At 36.0% G+C, this 23,395-nt stretch overlaps 1 protein-coding gene across 2 annotated transcripts in view; it reads left to right on the top strand.

Moving 5' to 3' along the window:
• The window catches only part of LRRCC1 (leucine rich repeat and coiled-coil centrosomal protein 1), a 37,239-nt gene extending 28,131 nt beyond the window's left edge, over positions 1–9,108 (top strand). For both annotated transcript variants that reach the window (XM_007120457.4, XM_007120456.4), the window contains exons 15-19: positions 620–783; positions 3,402–3,610; positions 3,703–3,840; positions 6,361–6,496; positions 8,464–9,108. In XM_007120457.4, the coding sequence (XP_007120519.1) occupies positions 620–783; positions 3,402–3,610; positions 3,703–3,840; positions 6,361–6,496; positions 8,464–8,586 (770 nt within the window). In that variant the 3' untranslated portion in view covers positions 8,587–9,108. The remainder of the gene's footprint in view (positions 1–619; positions 784–3,401; positions 3,611–3,702; positions 3,841–6,360; positions 6,497–8,463) is intronic.
• Positions 9,109–23,395: the final 14,287 nt, after the last annotated feature.

Below are 23,395 nucleotides of genomic sequence, written 5' to 3'. Positions count from 1 at the left end.
ACATTTACAATGCTGCAACTAAATAAGTCGTTGAAAACAATTCTTTCTTATCTAGTGATTTGAAATTATTTGTACATATGCAGCATTCATTTTTTTTTAGCTAAAAATGTTGGTAACATTTATGTTGTTATATGTGGAGAAATGTGAAATCGTTTATGAATGAAAACCACTTTAGGTTCAGGTAGACTTACCCTCAGTCTCATTCCCTTTCCAGTCACCATAAGGTAAGAGATATACACCATTTTAAGGCATTCTTAGAGACTTTACAAATTATGAATAGTAGGTGTTGGCCTAAATGGAACATTTTTCATTTGTCCATTCCATATAGAAATCTGTAATATGATTTTGTTTGGACAGCATAACATGACCCATTAAATATTTCATGTCTGAGTTACTTGTTCATGATTTGTGGTTTTAGGTTCTCAAATAGCCACAGTTGTTTAGAAGGCCTTTTTGTTCTTTTCCCCTCTCCTCTTCATATTGTGCTATTATATATTTTGTTTCTTTATTCAGCTTTTCTTTTTATTTACTATATTATACATTGTAAAATTAGATGTTCATAAAATATAAATTCTCCAAGGTCTTTTTAAGTTTTTTACTGATGATGTTTGTTTCTTAGGATCTTCTCTAGCCCAAAATCATGGGAGACTAGAGGCTCAAATTGAAAGTTTGTGTAGGGAGAATGAATCTCTACGAAAGGCAAGTGAACATGATAATGACACATTAAGAATTAAGTGCAAAATCGTAGAAGACCAAACTGAAACCATTGGAAAATTAAAAGAGGTAAGTTTGACATTTTATTATAGGAAAAGAACATGTGGAAAGTTTGAAAAATCTGTGGATCAAAGTATAATAATAAATATTTGTCTCAATGCATCCCAACTGTTATGGAATTTAAGACATATTATCATGTTTTTTCTTTTATGTTTGCCTCTTTGCTTTTAAAAGTTACATATGACATTTATTTATTAACTTAATAACTTGAAATTACTTTCACCTCAAAATTTTATGGAAAATGTTATTATGGCCCTTTGAAATAATTGGAAGTAGTGTCCATAAAGTGTTAGGAACCACAAAAACAAATATTTAAACTTTTCATTGTTTAGTATCTTCCAGTATTGCTAATTCACGTTTCAAAATTATGACCGAACCTACTATCCTGTATTTTAAAGTATCTGAATAGAAAGAATGTAAAAGATTCATGCTTGTTCCCAAGGGAAACCGTTTTTACTCTCTTCTTCAATATGGCCTATCTTAAGAGAGAATACTAATAGGATCACTTGTTTCAAAGTATCTTACATGAAAATTTCCAGAGAAATATTTTGAAAGCTAGCTTGAACAGTGAATCAAATTTGAACTCCAAAATTTTCTTTTAGAGATTATCTTTAAGGTATAAAAATAGCTGAGAAAGGGTTTTTAAGAAACTTGTGAGAGTATCACCCATAAAGTTAGGAACTTATTCTTTAGAGTAATTATAACTACCTAAGATTTGATTTTTTTTTCCCCCTTAGTCATTTTTAAGAAACTCCTTGAGAACTTAACTTCGTCAAGTACAGAAAATAAACATATTTATCACCATGTTGCTATATCCATAGCTAGATTTAGGCTGTGAATGCTTGAACTGTATTACCCTAAACAATTATATTGTTTTTTTGGTTTTGCATGAAACCAGAATTTCAATTATATCTGTCATACATGTCAAGCTACACTGAAAATTATTTAAATTTTTTAGCAGTGAACATTTTTTCTGGTTTTAAAAATCTATACTTGGTATAATACTTGTGGTTGACATAACTACTTCCACAGTAAGACTACTGCTTATTAATCTCTGAGCAGAGTTTTGGGAGGAAATAACTAGAAATGAATAACATAGTGGAGCCAAAAAACAGATGACTTTTAGTTTTAGATTTTTGGTTAAAAAAAAAGTTTTCAGATTTTCAACTCATCATTTTTCTTTTCACAACTTAGTACATTTACTTTAAAGAACACTGTATCAGTCTCAAAGATATGAGCATTAATGGTGCATTCCATCTAATCACAGAACATACAGAGATAGCTAGGCATGATTTCTTTTAGCAGTAAGTTCATCATAGCTAATAACTTAAAGGGATAATGACCTAATCTGCAAAATTTGGAGTTCAGTGTTTTCAATTAAGTAGATCCTGTAGTTAGCTTCTGACTATGGAAATCAGAAACAAATCTTTTGAGATTTGGTTTCCTCCTATGTATTATTTTGGTACTTTTAAGTATGGGTCACAAAATTCTCTGATGCTACAATGTTATTCTTTTTATTAATGGGGTTTTTCATAAGAATCTTCTATAGCTTTTGTGGATTCCTAATATAATATGTGTCAAGACTGCTCTCCTCTAAGTACTTACTTAAGTATTACTCTTAAGTACAAGAGTTGTGAGGAGAAGATAATTCATGCCTTTTATGCAAATGTTGGTCAAGACTAGAAGACTACCTGATATCTTTGCTTAGAATTTTTAGATATATAACACTGAGGAATTGAACCACATTTTTTAAAATACTGATGAATTCATGCCTAAATTAGCCTTGTTCAGTATTTGTTTGTTTGCCTCCATCTTCTTCCCAAAAGGGCAAAAGAGGCAAGGTGGGGCAGGGGAAACAGGTTAAAAACAAAAACTACCAATTTCATCTTTTTGCACTTTTGTAGACTGATATCAGTAGTTGGTGTTATAGCAGGGCTGTTCCAGCCGTCCAGGCATACCCCCTTAAAGCAAACATGTTCATTGAAGTAAATAACCTACATAAGGCCTAATACCTGCAAACACTTAACAGTGCCTAAGGTGGTCTTGAGCTTTCATTATCCTCTGATTTGTAATGTGCAAATAGAGGATAAAGTATGACTCACAGTATAGAAGATATAATAAAAGGATGTTTTGGGGGATGTAGAGCGTATTTTCATGTGACATTGTAATAGTGATGAAATCATACTTTATTTTAAAGTATTTGCTCATCCTAATGCAGAAGATGCTTGTTAGCATAATAGCATTTTAATTTGTGTCATACATGCACAGTGAACATAAGTCTTTGCTGTATTCCATGTTAATTGAAATTTTCATTGCACAGTTTTCTTTTCCTTCTACTCCCTCTGTGTGGTTGGTAGTTACTAACTTAATGAAATAAAAAGTGTAAATAGTGCATCTTTCTTAGTGGCAGTTAAAACATAGTAGTAGTGCTATTCCTTATTGATTGTGATTTTTAAAATGTTCTGTAAATCTTTCCTAAAACATTCTTTGAATGTTCAATTTATTTTTTAATCTGTAGTTTTTATAATAATTTTAAACCATATTGAATTAATTAGGAAATGAGACATTCAAGATTAATAAAAATAATTATTTTTTTAAATAATGATTTTTTTTCTATAAAAATGAAGTGTTTACAGGAAAGAGAGGAACAAATCAAAATATTACACGAAAAGATCACTGAAATACAAAAATGTACCCAGGAACAGCTTGAAGAAAAATCTTCACAACTGGATGAAATAATTGAGAAACTAGAAAGACACAATGAAAGAAAAGAAAAACTAAAACAGCAGTTGAAAGTAAAGGAATTAGAACTTGAAGAAATTAGAAAAGCTTACAGGTATTATACAAATTTCCTGTTGAGAAATAAAATGTGGCTTAATAATTTCATACAACCAATTTTATTTTTTAAATTATTTCTTCTCATATTAGTACACTTAATCAGAAGTGGCATGATAAAGGAGAGCTTCTGTGTCATCTTGAAATGCAGGTAAAAGAAGTGAAAGAAAACTTTGAAAACAAAGAAAGGAAACTTAAAGCAGAAAGAGACAAAAGTATTGAACTGCAAAAGTAAGGATTAAGTCCTAAAGTATGTGGGATATCTTTAAACATAAAACGAATTGGGATGGGTGGGTTGTATAGAATGGCAGGGGGATGGGGGTGAGGAGGGTATAAACATGCTGGACATAGGTATTTGCCAAGTACTTTATTTCCATTCCATCTATAAAATGAAGATTATAATAGTTCCTACCTTAATGTTTGATGTGAGGTTTAAACTTTATGTATATGTGTATTTATGTATATATATATATATATATATATATATATGGTTTGTATGGGTTATTTAGCATTTAAATAGTGCCTGACACATAGTAATTGCTGTATAAATATTTCATTTTTATTACTGTGATTATTGTTTTCAAACTCTGTTTGAATGAAAGCAGCAAGTGATATTTTTGGCTGTTGTATGTGGAGTTTAGAGGAGGAAGTCACTGACTACCAGGGACAGTGAGCTCCTGAAGAAGCTAAAACAGATTTAGGTAGCAGTTGGCCTGCACCAGCTGAGGATAAGAGTTGATTTTAAAGAAGGGGAAGAAAATGTATACATATATGCCATTGTTTTATGGATTTTATAAAATACTCTAGAGGAAATGAGGGTTTTACCTTGTAAGCTGTATAACTAGACTTGTTAAAATAATTTACAAAGTTGACTGCCTTAAAAATTAGGTAGCATGGTTTAGTGACCAGTGCTCATGTCAAGATACAGAATGGCATAGATAACATGGCATATAGGTAGCCCAAAAATCTCATATAGAGGTAGGTTCCCATTATATCAAGTCTAATAGAACGTGGAAATTTGATTTCTCATATTTTAATTCTTTGAAAAGGTGTTATTATACTCCCCAGATAGTTTTGATTGATAATACAGTCATTTGTTTATTTGCTAATGGACCCTGTTCCACTTTGCTTTACAACCAAGCACTAATATAGAGACCTTGACTTGGAACCTATTGCAGTTTTCTCGCCTGCTGGTCACAGCTTTGCAATTTGGAGTCCTTTCGATCCTAAAAGAAACAATCATTGCATATAACTAGCAGTTCCTAAACTTAATAAAAATCATAAAGCCTGACAATTTTTAGAATCTCTTATATTGCATTGTTTATCATGTCTTTTAAGAGCAAAACAATAAAGGCCTGATTTTATACATTAATGCTTTTATGACTAAGATTGATATATGATTTTTAATTTAATGGAATTTTAATAAAATAAGTAAATTATTCATAAGAATAGATTTTATTTGCATAGTATCTTATAATGTATAAATTGATTTTTTTCTTATGTCTTATTTTGAACCCAGCAATAATTCTGTGAGGTTGGCTGAACGGGCAGGATTATTGTGTTTTATAGTTGACAAACTTTAAACACAGAGTTTGTGACTCGCCCTTAGTCACATAGCTACCAACTGTTGCAACTGGGAATAAAAAAAAAGACTTTTGATTCATGGTCCTGATGCTGAAAACTCATCGTCTGTACACTGGTGCCGAATCAAGTCTCAGAGACAGAGTTTCTGGTGAAATAGAGAAGAATGGCTTGATTGCTTTGCTGGGCAAAGGGGGACACAACAGGCTCGTGCCTCAGAAACCTGTGTCCCAACCTGGGAAGTGAGGAGTTTTATAGCAATGGTCCAAGGGCGGAGTGGCTAATAAGGATCAGGGTGTGTGCAGTGCCTGCACTCCTTTAATCTGGCCTCAGGTGGTCTCCTGATGAGCTTCTCTGGTTCCTTTAATCTGGCGTCAGGTGGTCTTCTCCCTAGTCTCTGCATCCCCTCCCTTCCCTCATTAGCAACTGTTTGAATCTGCCCTTTGGAACTCAGGGAAGGTCATGGAGGCTGGAGTCTATTCCCTACAAACAAGAAATGGGGACACAGAAAGGCTTCCATGCCCAGGAGCCCCACAGGGTCCTGCTCGGTTTCAGTCCCAATGTTCAATCCACTATTACAATGGGCTGTGCCAAAACCAGGAAGTTTGTTCATTATGGACTTAATGTTTTTAATAAAATTATTCATACTTAATATAAAGGAATGGGTATTTGGCCTATAAGAAACTTTTAGCACTAAAATTTTGTGAATACTGTTTATAATTTATTAACATAGGGTTTTATCCATTAAGCATTAACATAGGGAAGTCAGACATATATGCTTACAAATTTGAACCTTCCTATAGTATATATACCTCAAATTATTATCACACTGCTAATACATGGAGGAAAAAAAGATTGATAGTAGCATCTATGAAGGTGCTTATAAACCATATTCTTAGACTCAAAATAAATGAGAACCAATGTACTCGTAACTTTCAAAGGGTAATAGTGTAACAAACTTCCATTGATGTTACCCTACTCTATTCTGTTACTAAGATTCTGTTGGATAGTGAACTACTTATATCTTTAGTTACTCAAGATAGCCCTTTGCTATTTAATGGAGTTATGCTTCCATTAAAATATGAATGTAAGAGCTTCCATCTAAAAAGACAAAAAACAGCCTAATTTTTATATGTACCAGTAGATATGTGGGTTTGTTTTGTTTTTAAGGGATGCAATAGAAAAGCTTCATAGTATGGATGATGCCTTTAAAAAACATGTCGATGCAATTGTTGAAGCTCATCAAGCTGAAATAATACAGCTGGCAAGTGAAAAGCAGAAATGTATTGATTCTGCAAATTTAAAGGTACTGTAAGTAAAATTCACTTTGATAATCAGTATTAAATTGTTATAGCTAAGTAAATTGGATCTTTGACAATGATAAAAGAGAAAAGGAAGCATGATTTAATAACCAAATAGATATGAAGAAAATTGCCAGTACAATCATGAAGCCAGACCAAAATGTCGGTAATTCTTCGATTAGTTGTAGAATATAATTTTAATGAAACCAAGATTATAAGTTTGATTCTGATGTGCACCTGCTCCATGAACTCTGGATAAAAATTTCTGTATCCCTAGCCAATTTCAGCTGTAAGCCCCTTTGGTTACACATAGGCAAGATAAGAATGTGAATGTATTAAATACAATCCATCACTACCTAGGACAAGTTCTCAAGGAATGTTTTATTATCATTTAGGGTTCAAAACTATCAAGTTTCTCGTATTCTCAATATCATTGACAAAGGAATGGGTTAGGATGATAATCAATCAGAGGCAAACATCAGAATTACCTGCAGAGCTTTTTAATAATACATATGCATGTGCTTCCCCCTCAGACTTTCATTCACTAAGACTGGGATCAGACCCAGGTATTTTTCTCAACAGGTGCTTCCGATATGACCCCTCTGTTAAGATCCACTAGATGAGCAGACAGTTATGAATTTCCATTTTTCCCTGATTTTGAAGTAATAATAAGAAACAGATATCTTTAAGACTGGAGATTCAGAAATCAGCAACTGGAAAAGGAAAAGAGTTAATAGAAAAGGAAAGTAATACTTCATATATTATAATCAAGGTTGTATAATTAAATGACATTACCATCAGGAGTCTATGTAACCAGAAAGAGGGATTTAGGTCTTTGGAAATAATCACAGTGAATAAGGAAATATAACTTGTTCAAAATTTAGATCTTTATTTCATTTCAAGTCAACAGATGTTTCAGATATTTTATTTAAAATCTACCGATTGTTGAACAAGAGTACATTAGGTATTACTAAATAAAGTATGAAATTAGGCCTTTAGCTAAAAGGAAAATACTGTGTTTGATTATGGACATCTTGCCAATATGATGTAACATCAAAGGGAGGTGTTTGTTAGAGAATAGAAAAATTTCACCAAAGCTTAAATGTGGTAATCATGAAAAAAAATTGTAAGGCATCACATAGAGGTGATCATTTAAATTAGGAAAAATGTTAGTTTCCAAAGGGAAAAAAATTAGGAAGTTTGTATTAGAGATTAGGAAGAGGGAAGTAAACAGAAAGGGATGATTATATTGGTAGTACTCTCAGGAATGTTGTATGATAAGAGAGAGAGTTTCAAGCAGAAATTAATGGTATCAAATACATTGAATCCTAGGAGAATGTAGGTTAACAATAAATCATAAGATGATCTCTCAAAAAGATGGTAATTTATAACCACCACCAGCAATTTTAGAAATGCAGTGTTTAAATTAAAGAGTTTCTTGGGGAACGGATGTTGTTTCAGTTTTTAAAGTCTGTAAGGGTAAGTCAAATTCATGATTCAGCATTCATAATCAGCACAGGACAGTGGAAAGATTAAGTCAGAAGACTAGGTATCATCCAAATATGCTACTGAGAAGCTACACAACTTGAACAAGTTTTCTAAATTCTAAAATAGAGTTAAAATAAATTACCATGTGTTCATCACAAGAACCTATGAGAAATAAGTGGATGATACACATGTAAGTACTTTGTATACAGTATAACATTTTCCCATTAGAGTTAAAATAAATTACCATGTGTTCATCACAAGAACCTATGAGAAATAAGTGGATAATACACATGTAAGTATTTTGTATACAGTATAACATTTTCCCATTAGTATTTGAACAAGTTAACATTTTATTAACCTCTGTGCTTTAAATGAACATCACAAAATACAAAATGTATAAGAATAAATTTTTCACTTTTTGCATTTTTTAAAATACATTTTCATTAAGAAATGTAAATGTTATAAAATTTATATGTTGATTTAGGTTCATCGAGTTGAAGAAGAAATGCGTGGACTTCTGGAAGAAACATTCAAGAACAAAAAAGCAATGGAAATAAAAATTAAGCAACTTGCTTTTGCTCTAAATCAAATTCAGCAAGAAATGTGATGGTTCTGAGAATGGATTGAATTGAAATGAACCAGCAGACTTATTGTAAAAATGATTAAATATTGTGATAGTAGTAACTGCTATGACTTTGAAATGTCTCTTTCTACACATTTCATTCTGATTATATTTTAAAAGACTTGATCAAGTATTTATTAATTATATATTTAGGTTTTTATAATAAATTGTTGACAATTATGTGTATTAGAAAAACCTATCAAAATAACTCAACTTAAAACACTTTCTTGTTTCTGTGCTATACATTGTTTGGTAATTACACATTTGCCTACAAATATGTTAATGAAAATTAAGATTAGTATTTTGACTATATGAGGGAAGGTATTTTAATATTGTTAACCTTACTGTGTTGATGAAGAACTAATTATATTTATTGGTTGTCCTTTAGTTGACATAGCGCCATTCTTTTGAAATGCTCATAACTGTAGCTAAAAAATATTTTTATCTGTATAAGAGATGTGGTATTTTTAAGAATGCATATGTATGTATCTCCACATCACTCATAATGACCCCTTTTTATATAATGCATATGACTTTTTCATTAAAGATTACATTTAAGGTTTTATAAACATTGTCTCAAGAGGAACACTACTGTTCCACTGTCATTCTCTCATGTTCCCTTTTTAGTTACTATTTATAAAGAGAATTCTTATTTTGTAACTGGAAACAGTTTTCTTCCATTTCATACCAGTTCACTTACTACTATTTCACTTTTGTCATCTCTTATGTTCCTCTGTATGCAGAACAAAGATCTAAATACTATTCTCCTTACTATTTCTGAAAGAATATACCTAATTCTTAACTAACAGCCAGTGAACTAAGGTTTTAAAATTAAATGGAATCAGAAAAAATGTAAATGTAAAGAGAGGGCCCCATTTTGTTATAGGCAAGATTTATACTGAAATCCGTGGGACATCAAGCATGTCAATATATGTAATGGGAGTCTGTGGGGGAGGAGAGGACATAAGAAATATTGGGGAAAATAATAGCTGAAAACTTCCTAAATTTGATGAAAAAGATTAACCTACAGATTCAAGAACTTCAGTAAAACCCAGGATAAGCACAAAGAGAACCACACCTAGACACTTTACAGTCAAACTGTTGGGAAAATCTTGAAAGCAGTAAGAAAATATGATTTATTTCATATAAAGCAACAATATAACTAACAGTTGACTTCTCATCAGAAATAATGGAGACCAGAAGGCAGTGAAAGACATATTTTAGGTACAGGAAGAAAAGGAAGAGTAAATCAAGAATTCTACATCCAACAAAATTATCCCTCAGAATAAATGCAAAACAAAGGAGACTAGAAGCAGTGGGCTGACAGAGGACTCAAAAAAAAATTAGCTAAGAATATCCCACAAAACTATCTTTTAAACATGAAACCAAAATCAAGTCATTCCCAGGTAACTGAGAAAATGTGTTCCTACCAGACCCACCTTACAACAAAGGCTGAAGGCAGTTCTTAAGGCTTCAGATCCTTTCAGAAGGTGACCCTAGAGAGTAATTTGAATACACATGAGAAGAAAAAAACACTGGTAAAGGTAATTATGTAATTATAAAAGAATATAAATACATATTTCTTTTCCTTTCATCCCTTAGCTGATTTAAAAAGCAAATATGTAAAACAATGTGTATAATTGTATTATTGGGAGTAAAACATAAAATGTAATATTTCTCAATATCAGCACAAAGGTGGGTGAAAGCAAAGCTGTATGGAAGCAAGGAAATAATAGGAGACAGTAACTTGAAATCATAGGAACAAGTGACAACAATAATAAATGAAAATAATATGAAAATGTAACTATAATATATATTTGCTCTCAGACTTTAAGTTATATAAAACAACTATAAAAGCATGGTTGCCATTATAAAATAGATGTAACATATATAACAAAAAGCACAAAAAGAGGAAGAGAATAGAGCTATATAGGAGAAAGATTCTATATTTCATTGAAACTGGGTTAGTGTAAATCTGTTGTATATTCTGATAAGGTATATATAAGCCCTTGTGAAGCCATTAAGGAAGTAACTCAAAATAGGTAACTAAAAAATAGAGGGAAATAAAATGTTATACTAGAAAATATTTGTGAATACAAAAGAAGCAGAAGTAGAGCAATAAAGTATAAAGCAATTATTAAATGCAATAAAAAAGACAAGATATTTAGAAAACAAAAAGTAAAATGGCAGAAATAAGTTCAACTCATGTATAATTCAACTACATTAATAATTATGTTGTGTGACTGGATTAAATAATCCAAAAGACAAAAATAGACAAGAAGACAAGTTCCAACTATGTGTTGCCTACAAGACACTTTCAATTCAAATATGCAAACAGGTTGAAAGTAAAAGGACAGAAAAAGATGTAAATAGCAACCATAAGAAAGATGGAGTGGCTATACTCCGTCAATAGACAAAATAGACTTTAAAACAAAAGTACTAGTAGGAAAGATGATAAAATGTCAATTTATCAGGAATATATAATAATTATTAACATGGATGTACCTACTGGCATGCTCCCAAAATTCATGAAGCAAAACTGACAGGCTTGAAGGGAAAAAAAAGGTAATTCAACAGTAACAGAAAATTCAATACTTCACTTTCAATAATGGATAGAACAATGAGGCATAAGAGCAACAAGAGAACAGAAGACTTCAATGACACCGTAAACCAACTAGGCCTAACAGACATCTGCAGGACACTTTCAACAACAACAGAATCTTTACATTCTTCTGAAGTGCACATGGAACGTTCTGCAGTATAGATTAGATGGAAGGTCAAAAAGCAAGCCTCAATGGGTTTAGAAGTATTGAAATCACACAAAGTATGCTCTGACCACAGCGAACTGAACTTAGGAAGGAATAACAAATTTGGGGAATTTACAATTATGTGGAAATTAAACACACTCCTAAATAAATACTGGATCAAAGAATAAATCACAAGGGAAATTAGAAAAATTCTTTGAGGTGAGTGGAAATGAAAAGAATGTAACAATTTATGAGATGTAACTAAAGTAGTTGTCAGAAGGAAATTTTTATCTGCAAGCAACTACATTAAAAAAGAAGAAAAACCTGAAATTAATATCCTAAACTTCCACCTATAAATACTGGGAAAAGTGGAGCAAACTAAAGCCAAAGCAGACAGATTGAAGGAAATAAAAATTAGAGCAGAAATTAATGAAAATAGAAAAACAATACAATCAATGCACCTAAAATTTTGACTTTGAAAAATCTACAAAATTGACAAACCTTGAGCTAAATTAATTCAGGAAAAAAAGGGCTCAAATTACTAAAATCAGGAATGAGCACAAGAAAGTGATAATTACAATAATAATACTAAGGGTGGGAGGAAACTTTGGAAGTTGTTGAATATGTTTATGGCCTTAATGATGGTGATAGTTTCATGAGTTTACACTTATTCCCACTCATCAAATTGTACAGATTATGTACAGCTTTTACATGTCAATCATACCTTAATACAGTGGTTTAAAATAAAAAGAACTCCATAGGCAATAGAATCAAAAAGAATAAAATTCTTAGGTATAAATTTAACAAAAGAAGTGCAAATCTCATACTCTGAAAACTACAAAACATGGTTGAAAGGAAACAAAGAAGACAATATCCATGGATTGGAAGACTTAAGGTGGTAATTCTCCCCAAATTCATCTACAGATTAAATGCAATCCCTAACAAAATCTCAGCTAGCTTATTTGCATAAATTGACAACATGGTCTTTAAAATTCATATAGAAATTCAAGGGACCTAGACTATCAATCTTGAAAAAGTTGGAAAACTCACACTTCCTCATTTAAAAGCTCACTAGAAAGGTACAGAGGGACAGCAGCCAAGATGGCAGAGTAAAAGGACCCTTAGCTCACCTCCTCTTAGCACACAAAAATAACAAAAATCTGCAGAACAACCATCATTTAAAAAGACTGAAACCTACCAGAAAATATCCTCTACAGCTAAAGACATAAAGAAGGAACCACAATGAGACTGGTAGGAGGGGCAGACTCATGATATAATCAAATCTCATCCCCCCAGCGTGGGTGATCCACAAACTGGAGAATAATTATATTACAGAAGTTCTCCCACAGGAGTGAGAGTTCTGAGCCCCAGCCTGGGGTTCCAGCACTGTGAAAAGGAGTTCCCAGAGCATTCAGTTTTGAAGGCCAGCGGGGCTTAATTGCAGGAGCGCCACAGGATTGGGGGAAATAGAGACTTCACTCCTAAAGGGCACACACAAAATCTCATGCATACCAGGACCAAGGGCAAAAGCAGTAATTTGATAGGTGCCTGGGCCAGACCTACCTGCTGGTCTTGAAGCATCTCCTGGAGAGGTGGGAGGCAGCTGTGGCCCACCATGGGGACATAGACACTGATGGCAGAGATATGGGGGAGTGTTCATCTATATGAACTCTCACTGGAGGGAGACATCTTGCTTGGGTCATTAGCATCAAGACCTGGCCCCACCCAACAACCTGTAGGCTCTACTGCTGGACTGCCTCAGGCCAAACAACAAACTGAGTGGGGACATAGCCCCACCCATCAGCAGACAGGCTCCTAAAGACTTCCTGAGCCCACAGACACCTCTAGACACGCCCCTAGACATGGCCCTGCCCACCAGAGGACCGAGACCAACTCCAGTCCCTTGGGGGCAGACGCCAGCCCCCCTCCTGCTTAGAAGCCTGCACAAGTCTCTAGACTAGCCTCAACCACCAGGGGGCAGACACCAGAAGCAAGAAAACTAAAGTCCTGCAGGCTGCAGACAGAGTCCACAAATGCAGGCCAGACACTATCCTGGGACCAGCTGGTCCCTAGCCATTGGGTGACAAGAAGGGAGTACACTGCTGGGATGCATAGGACATCTCCTACAGAGGGCCACTTCTCCAAGGTTGAGAAACATAAAAAGACTGCATTCTTAAAGGGCATGCACAAAATCTCACACACTCTGGGACCCAGTGCAGAAGCAGTGGTTTGAAAGGAGCCTGGGTGAGACCTAACCTGCTGATCTTAGAGAGTTTACTGGAAAGGCAGGAGGCAACTGAGCTCACCCTAGAGACATAGACACTGGGGCAGCCATTTGAGGGAGCTCATTCTACCACGTGGACACTGGTGCTGGCAAGCACCAACTTGGAATCTTCCCTCTAGCTCATAAGCCTCAGGACCCAGCCCTGCCCCCATGCACCAGTCTATAGTCACCAACACTGGGACAACTCAGTAAGCAGGGACAAAGACCCCTGCACACATACACCAGCATAGAAGCTGCCTTAAGACTCACTGAGCCCACAGCCTCCCCTGGACATGACCCTGCCACCAGAGGGCCAAGTAACTTGTCCCCACACACCAGTGTGCAGGCCTAGACCTGGGATCCCAGGGCCCTGCAACCAGAGACACTAGTACCCAGATCCACGTACCAGTGGGCAGGCACCAACCCCAGAATCCCTGGCCTCATTCACCAATGAGCCTGCTCTAGCCTTCAGATCAGTCTCACAGGCCAGAGGGCAGACACCAGCCCCAGGACAACTGCAGCCCCACAGCCTGTAGACCCAGCCCACCCTCCAAGAGTCCAGCCCCAGTCCTGGGACTGGCTGGGCCCTGGCCCTACCCACCAGCAGGCCAACACAAGCTTCAGAACACCCCAGACCCCACAGCCAGGGGTGTCAGGAACCAGTCCCATCAAATAACAGCTCTGGGACACCCTGGGCCCTGCAGGCAGAACTCAGGACATCGCTCTGCCTATGGGTAGGTCATCACTAGCTCCAGGACATGGCTTCACCCACCACTGGGCAGGAACCAACCCTGGGATCTCCTGGAAGCTGACAGCCCACCAGTGAGTGAGTACTAGCCATCTGGGGTTCCACTGCCAGCTACCTCATGACACAGCCTCAACAACCAATGGTCAGCAGCCTCCAAACAAGGCAGGGCCTGGCAACCAACTAGACCAGGGACCAGCCAAGCCTACCAGACTTCCCACAGTAGTCAGCCCACCACAACAGAAGGACTCAAGCAGCCCACATAGGGCGCACCCCTAGAGCATATAGCTCTTGTGACAAGAGTGGAGTGCACTGCTGGGATACATAGCTACATCTCCTACAAAAGGCTACTGCTGCAAGGCTGGAAAATGTAACCAAACTACCAAATACATAGAAATAAAAACAGCAAGTTAGGCAAAATAAAGTGACAGAGGAATATGTTCCAAAAGAAGGAACAAGATAAAACCCCAGAAAAAGAAGTAAGTGAAATAGAGATAGGCAATCTACTTGGGAAAGAGTTCAGGGTAACAATTGTAAAGATGATCAAAGAACTCAGTAGAAGAGTGGATGCACAGATTGAGAAGTTAGAAGTATTTAACAACAAAGTGTTAGAAAATACAAATAACAACCAAACAAAGACGAAGACTACAATAACTGAAATGAAAAATACACTAGAAGAAATCAACAGTAGACTAAATTATACAGAGGAAAGGATCAGCAAGCTGGAAGACAAGGTAATGGAAATCACTGACGCCAAACAGAAAAAAGAATGAGAAGAAATGAAGACAGTTTAAGAGACCTTTGGGACAACATCAAGTCTACTAACATTTGCATTATTGGGGTCCCAGAAGGAGAAGAGAGAAAGAAAGGGACTGAGAACATATCTGAAGACATAATAGCTAAAAAATGTCCAAACCTAGGAAAGGAAATAGACATCAAAGTCCAGGAAGCATGGAGAGTCCCAAACAATATTAACCCAAAGAGGAACAACACCAAGACACATTGTAATTAAAATGGAAAAATTAAAGATAAAGAGAGAATATTAAAAGCAGCAAGGAAAACAAAAAATTCTATAATAGATACACACACACACACACACACACAAAAAAGAAATTCAAGTATAACACTCAAGATAGACACCAAATCACAAGAGAATAGAACAAAAGAAGACAAAAGGAACAACAAAAACCCCACAAAAATAATCCCACAACAATTCACAAAATGGCAATAAGAACATACATATCAATAATTACTTTAAAAGTAAATGGACTAAATGCTCCAATCAAAAGACATAGAGTGGTTGAATGAATACAAAAACGAGACCCATATATATGTTGCTTACCAGAGACTCACTTCAGATCTAAAGACACACAGACTGAAAGTGAGGGCATGGAAGAAATTATTCCATGCAAATGGGAATCAAAAGAAAGCTGGAGTAGCAATACAAATATCAGAGAAAATGGACTTTAAAACAGACTGTTATAAGAAACAAAGAACATTACTTAATGATGAAGGGATCAATCCAAGAAGAAGATATAACAACTGTAAATACATATGCACCCAACATAGGAGAACCTAAATACATAAGGCAAATATTAACTAACATAAAGGGAGAAATTGACAGTAACACAATAATAATAGGGGACTTAAAACTCTGCTTACATCAATGGACAGATCACCCAGAGAGAAAATCAATAAGGAAACACTGGCCTTAGAGGACACATTAGATCAGAAGAACTTAATAGATATACATGGAACATTCCATCTAAAAGCAGCAGAATACACATTCTCTTCAAAGGCACATAGAACATTCTCCAGGATGGACCACATGCTAGACCACAAAACAAGCCTTGGTAAATTTAAGAAAACTGAAACCATGTCAAGCACATTTTCCAACCAAAATGCTATGAGACTAGGAATTAACTACAAGAAAAAAAAAAAAACTGCAAAAAACAAACATGTGGAGGCTAAATAATATGCTATCAAACAACAAATAGATCACTGAAGGCATCAAAGAGGAAATCAAAAAAATGTCTGAAGACAGATGAAAATGAAAACACAATGACCCAAAATCTATGGATTGCAGTAAGAGCAGATCTAAGAGAGAAGTGTACAGTGATACAAGCTTACCCAAGGAAACAAGAAAAATAAACAACCTAACCTTACACTTAAAGGATCTAGAAATAGAAGAACAAACAAAATCCAAAGTTAGTAGAAGGAAAGAATGCATAAAGATTAGAACAGGGGCTTCCCTGGTAGCACAGTGGTTGAGAGTCTGCCTGCCGATGCAGGGGACACGGGTTCGTGCCCCGGTCCGGGAGGATCCCACATGCCGTGGAGCGGCTGGGCCCGTGAGCCATAGCCGCTGGGCCTGTGCGTCCGGAGCCTGTGCTCCACAACGGGAGAGGCCACAACAGTGAAAGGCCCATGTACACGTATCGCAAAAAAAAAAAAAAAAAAAAAAAAAAAAAAATTAGAACAGAACTAAATGAAACAGATACTAAAAAAAAAATAGAGATTAATGAAACTAAAAGCTGATTCTTTGAAAAGATAAACAAAATTGATAAACTTTTAGCCATCAAGAAAAAAAGAGAGAGGGCCCAAATCAATAAAATCAGAAATGAAAAAGAAGTTACAACTAACACCACAGAAATACAAAGGATCATAAGAGACTATTATTAACAACAATATGCCAACAAAATGGACAACTAGAGGAAATGGACAAATTCTTAGAAGTGTACAATCTCCCAAGACTGAACCAAGAAGCATTAGAAAATAGGAACAGACCAATTACCAGTAATAAAATTGACTCAGGAATTTAAAAACTCCCAACAAACAGAAGTCCAAGACCAGATGGCTTCACAGGTGACTTCTACCAAACATTTAGATAAGAGCTAACACCTTTCCTTCTCAAACTATTCAAAAAAATTACAGAGGAAAAAAATGCTTCCAAACTCATTCTATGAGACCAGTGTCACACTGATACCAAAACCAGACAAAGATACCACTAAAAACAAAATTACAGCCCGATATCCCTGATGAACATAGATGCAAAAATACTCAAGAAAATATTAGCAAAGTAAATCCAACAATATTTTGAAAGGATCATACACCATGATCAAGTGGGATTTATCCCAGGGATGAAAGGATGATCAATATTCACAAATCAATCAATGGGATAAACCACAATAACAAACTGTAGAATAAACACCATATGATGATTTAAAAGATGTAGAAAAAGCTTTTGATAAAATTCAACATTTTTTATAATAAAAACTCTCCAGAAATTGGGCATAGAAGGAACATACCTCAGTATAATTAATAAAGGCTATATATGATAAGCTCACAGCTAACATCATACTCAACAGTGAAAAACTGAAAGCATTTCCTCTAAGGTCAGGAACAAGACAAGGATGCCCACTTTCACCACTTCTATTCAACATAGTATTGAAGTCCCAGCCATGGAAGTCAGACAAGAAAAAGAAATAAAGGGAAGCCAAATTGGAAAGGAAGAAATAAAACTGTCACTTTTTGCAGACATGATGCTATAGAATTCCTTAAGATGCCTCCAAAAAACTGCTAGAGCTCAGCAATGAATTTGTTAAAGTTGCAGGACACAGAATTAATATACAGAAATTGGTTTCATGTCTATATACTAACAGCAAGCTATCAATCAGTAGGAGAAATTAAGGAAGCAATATTTACCATTGCTCCAAAAAGAATAAAATACCTACAAATAAACTTACCTAAAAAGGTAAAAAGAACTGTACTCAGAAAATTATAAGACACTAATGAAGGAAACTGAAAACAACAAAAACAGATGGAAAGATAAACCATGTTCATGGATTGGAAGAAATAATATTGTTAAAATGACCATACTGCCCAAGGCAATCTACGGATTCAATGCAATGCCTATCAAAATACCAAGGGCATTTTTCACAGAACTAGAACAAATAATCCAAAATTTTGTATGAAAACACAAAAGACCCTGAATAGGCAAAACAATCTTAAGAAATAAGAACAGAGCTGGAGGAATCATGCTCCCTGACTTCAGACTATACTACAAAGCTACAATAATCAAAACAGTATGGTACTGGCCCAAAAAATAGACACATAGATCAATGGAACAGATTAGAGAACCCAGAAATAAACTCACACACTTATGGTCGATTAATCTACAACAAAGGAGGCAAGAACATACAATGGAGAAAAGACAATCTCTTCAGTCAGTGGTGCTGGGAAAACTTGACAGCTACATGTAAAAGAATGAAATTAGAACATTTTCTCATACAAAAATTAACTAAAAATGGATTAAAGACCTAAATGTAAGACCAGATACCATAAAACTCCTAGAGGAAAACATAGGCAGAATACTCTTTGACATATATCATAGCAATATTTTTGTTTTGATCTGTTTCCTAAGGTAAAAGAATGAAATTAGAACATTTTCTCATACAAAAATGAACTCAAAATGGATTAAAGACCTAAATGTAAGACCAGATACCATAAAACTCCTAGAGGAAAACATAGGCAGAATACTCTTTGACATATATCATAGCAATATTTTTGTTTTGATCTGTTTCCTAAGGTAAAGTAAACAAAAGCAAAATTTAATGAATAGAACCTAGCTAAATGTAAAAGGTTTTGCACAGCAAAGGAAACCATCGACAAAATGAAAAGACAACCTACTGAATGGGAGAAAATATTTGTAAGTGATATGACCAATAAGGGGTTAACATCCAAAATATATAAACAGCTCATACAACTTGATATCAAACAAACAAACAAACAAACCATTGATTAGAAAATGGGCAGAGGATTTGAATAGACATTTTTCCAAAGAAGACATACAGATGGCCAACAGGTACATGAAAAGATGCTCAACATCAATAATCATCAGAGAAATGCAAATCAAAACTATAATGAGATATCACCTCACACCTGCCAGAATAGCTATCATCAAAAAGATCACAAATAATAAATATTGGCAAGGATGTAGAGAAAAGGGAACCCATGTACACTGTTGATGGGAATGTAAATTGGTGCAGCCACTGTGGAAATCAGTTTGGAGCTTTCTCAAAAAACTAAAAATAGGGACTTCCCTGGTGGGCCAGTGGGTAAGACTCTGCACTCTCGATGCAGGGGGCCCAAGTTCAGTCCCTGGTTGGGGAACTAGATCCCACATGCATCCTGCAACTAAGAGTCCAAATGCTGCAACTAAGAAATCCACATGCCACAACTAAGAGTTCACATGCAGCAACTAAGACCTAGCATGGCCAAAATAAATAAATAAAAAATAAATACATACTTTAAAAAAACTAAAAAAAAAAACTACCATATGATCCAGCAATTCCACTCCTGGGTATATATTCAAAGAAAATGAAAATACTAATTTAAAAGATACACGCACTCCAATGTTGATAGCAGCATTATTTACAATAGCCAAAATAGGGGAGCAACTTAAGTGTCCATCACTAGATGAATGGATAAAGACAATGTGGAATACATTTACTATGGAATACTACTCAGCCATAAAAAAGAATGAAATTTTGCCATTTTTAATAACATGAATGGACCTGGTGGGTATTAGGCTTAGTGAAATAAGTTAGACAGAGGAAGCCAAATATTGCTATGGTATCACCTATATGTGGAATCTAAAAATAAAACAAACTAGGGAATATAACATAATAGAAACAGACTTACAGTTATAGAAAATAAACTAGTGGTAACCAGTGGGGAGAGGAAAGAGGAGTAGGAAAGATAAGAGTAGAGGATTAGAGATACAAACTACTAAATATAAAATAAACTGTAAGAATATATTATAGAACATAAGGAATATAGCCAATATTTTATAATAACTATAAATGGAATATAATACCTTTTTTAAAATTGTTAATTACTATGTTGTATACCTGAAACATATAATATTGTAAATCAAGTATATCTCAATAAAAAAATCACAAAGTGTAGAAAATATTTTGAATTGAATGAAATGAAAATAGAACTACATAGGTCAATGCAATATGGTTTAGTTTAACTGGATTATTCTAGTGCACAAAAATCTTACCTACTTCCTGATAATATGCTATGACTCCTAACTTTTTATGGAAAGAATTATTAGGCTTTTGTCAGAATTGGTACAAAGAACTAGTGTAGCAATTGATAGCCATTTAGAGTTGTCTCCTTTAAGCCGAAAGGATACAGAAATCAAATTCAGAGTAATATACGTCAAACAGTGACCAATATCAGTTTCTTAAAGATTATTTATATTCTGATTTTTAAAAATCACGTCTTCAAATAATTCATTAGCAGAAATTCCAAAAAGTTTCAAAATATTAAAAAGACTTTTGCATTATCAGGCTCTGATCTCTAGCAGTTTTAGGAAAAATGATATATTTTATTATTTTTCATTGTGTTATTCAGTGTTTCTCAAAGGGGTGACTATGTGCATGAGAATTACCTGAAACTGTGAAGAAATGCAGATTCCCAGGTCAAATTCTCATATCAAATGCTGATTTAATCTATGAAATTTGGAAAAAAGAATCACATTTTTAACAAACACCATAGATGAGTTTTCACCTTAAAGTTTGGAAGCTACTGGTGTAAGTAATTTGTAGTTTCTCTGACAGACATAGGATTTTGAAGGCTAATTGAAATAGCTGCTAACTTGCGAATGTGTTTTAGTTGAATCTTACTGAGTTTAAACAAATGAAAAATTCATTGTGAAAAACACAAAAATATTGCAAAATAAATTTCAAATGACCTATTAGCATCATTAATAATATAACTGCTTTGTAGAAAAACTTTAAAAACTGAAATTAAAAAGAACAATTAAAAAATTACCAAAATAGTTATTATGATTTAATACTACATGCTATGGAATGAATTGTGTCTCCCCCAAATTCATATGTTAAAGCCCTAACCACATTTGGAGAGAGAGCCTTCGAGAGGTATAGGTTTAGAAGAGGTCACAGAGTGGGGCCCTCATGATGGGATTAGTGTCCTTATAAGAAAAGACATCAGAGAACTTGTTTGCTCTCTCTCTCTGCTATGTGAGGACAGAGAGAAGGTAGCTGTCTGCAAGCCAGGAAGAGAGGCCTCACCAGAACCTGACCATGCTGGCACCCGAACTTCCAGACTCCAGAACTGTGAGAAAATAAACTTCTGTTGTTTAAGTCATCTTGTCTATGGTATTTTTGTTATGGCAGACCAAGCTAAGACACATATAAAAAAGTTTTTAAAAGTAACAACTTTATTTTTATCAATTCCTGTCCCTGCATCTATAGCAGAATGTTACCACTTCAAACTAAAACTAAAACCTCAAGAAACACTATTGTAAAAATTAAAACTAATTTGCAAATTAATTTAATTGGTAAAATAATGATTTTGTTAATGCCAAATCACATAGCAGAACCCATTTTGAGAGAACTTAGAGTGGTTTTATTAATTGAATTTTTCATGTTTTACTAAAGATTTTTAATTCCAAGTTTTTCTTATAGAGTTCTTTGATTAAAATAAAGGTTATCTGGTTATTAATGAAGTTCTGTACCTATGAATTGGAAGCATAAATATTTTGTTATAAATGGTGTGTCCAGTTTTACTAGCTAATGCTGCTGAGTATTTCACTTCATTCCAGTAACCCTTTTTTGCTAGTTTATTGTTATTTTAAATTTAAAATATTTCTTGCATGAAACTTTCTTAATTACCATCATATGGAATTTTCATTCACCTAATATTTATTGAGCATCTACTATATTCAAAATGTGTGTGACACCAACTCATTTAAAATTTAGTTCTGACTCTCGAGAGTTTGTAATCAAATGAGAAAAAACTTTTACCCAGATCTGTGTGTTATCTCATTTCCCATCAATAGTTTGGGGTATCACGAAACACAAGACCCTGTGGGTGCCTAATATTCTAAATAACACAATATAATTTGGTTCCAGTAAGGTATTAAGAACACCGTTCTAAATGCAGGAGATCTGGAGTCCAGGGGCGAGTCTGAGCAATTCAGGACCTCTCCCTCCACACCCCAGGATCTCTACCTATGACTCCATGATTCTGTTTTTCCTGTATTTCGAATCCAAAAAGATAATCTATGGAATATAACCCTGCATTTGGTCCGAGTCACTGAAATATATGCAAAGGATCCTAAAGCTCGAAAAGAGCAGACAGCAGAAACCGCCCAATGAAGGTAAATGACCGAAGGCTAATCTCGTGTGGCTCCACCGACTCAGCAGCTCAGAAATTGATGGCCACCCGGCAGGGTTTTTTCCTGACATGAAGCCCTTTTTTCCTCTCGGCGTTGCTGCAGGAGGTCGCCGCTCCTGGTGGCGGCTCGACAACAGCAGGGAGGCAAGTGTGAAACCTAGTCACCGACGCTGCCCTCCTCCCCGCTCGCCCCTCCTTCCTACAGAAAAATGCGTTTCCAAGCAACGGCGGGCCGCGGCGTCACTTCCTGCCATTTAAACTCGGGTCCCCACCCCTAGCCGCCCCTTCTTCTCGCTTCCACTCCCCCTCCCCTCGATCGTGGGCTTCCTTCTCGCGTCCCCAGGCTCGGGGAGGGGGCGGAGGCCCGGCGCGCCGAGCGGCCCCCAGGCGGGTGGGCGCCGCGCACCTGTTGTTTGCAGGAGCCCGCGACCCTTCGTCCCGCCCTCGGCGGGCGGCGACGGCAGCGGCCGCCGCGGAGCCGACCCGGCAGGTGGCCGAGCGCGGGGGCCGCACCACCGCGGCGCGGGGACGCGATGGCGGCAGCTGAGCCCGCGGGCTCCGGGCAGCCGGCGCCGCAGGGCCAGGGGCAGGGCCAGCGGCCGCAGCCGCCGCAGTCCCAGGCGCAGCCCCCGCCGCCGCCGCCGCCGCCGCCAGCGCCGCTGCAGCCGCCGCCGCCGGAGAAGCAACCGCGTAAGTGGCAACTTTTCCCTCTTTTTTTTTTTTCCCGCCGCCGCCGCCGCCGCCTGCTCCTCCTCCTCCCGCCGCCACCGCCCGGACGCGGGGCTCCTCGGGGCGCCCGGGCTGCTTTGCATGGGGCTCGTCCTGCCC

This window comes from Physeter macrocephalus, chromosome 15 (assembly GCF_002837175.3).
Source record: "Physeter macrocephalus isolate SW-GA chromosome 15, ASM283717v5, whole genome shotgun sequence".
Taxonomy (NCBI): Eukaryota; Metazoa; Chordata; class Mammalia; order Artiodactyla; family Physeteridae; genus Physeter; species Physeter macrocephalus.
Note: the sequence above shows the minus strand (reverse complement) of the source record. Positions and strands in the feature narration are given on the sequence as shown.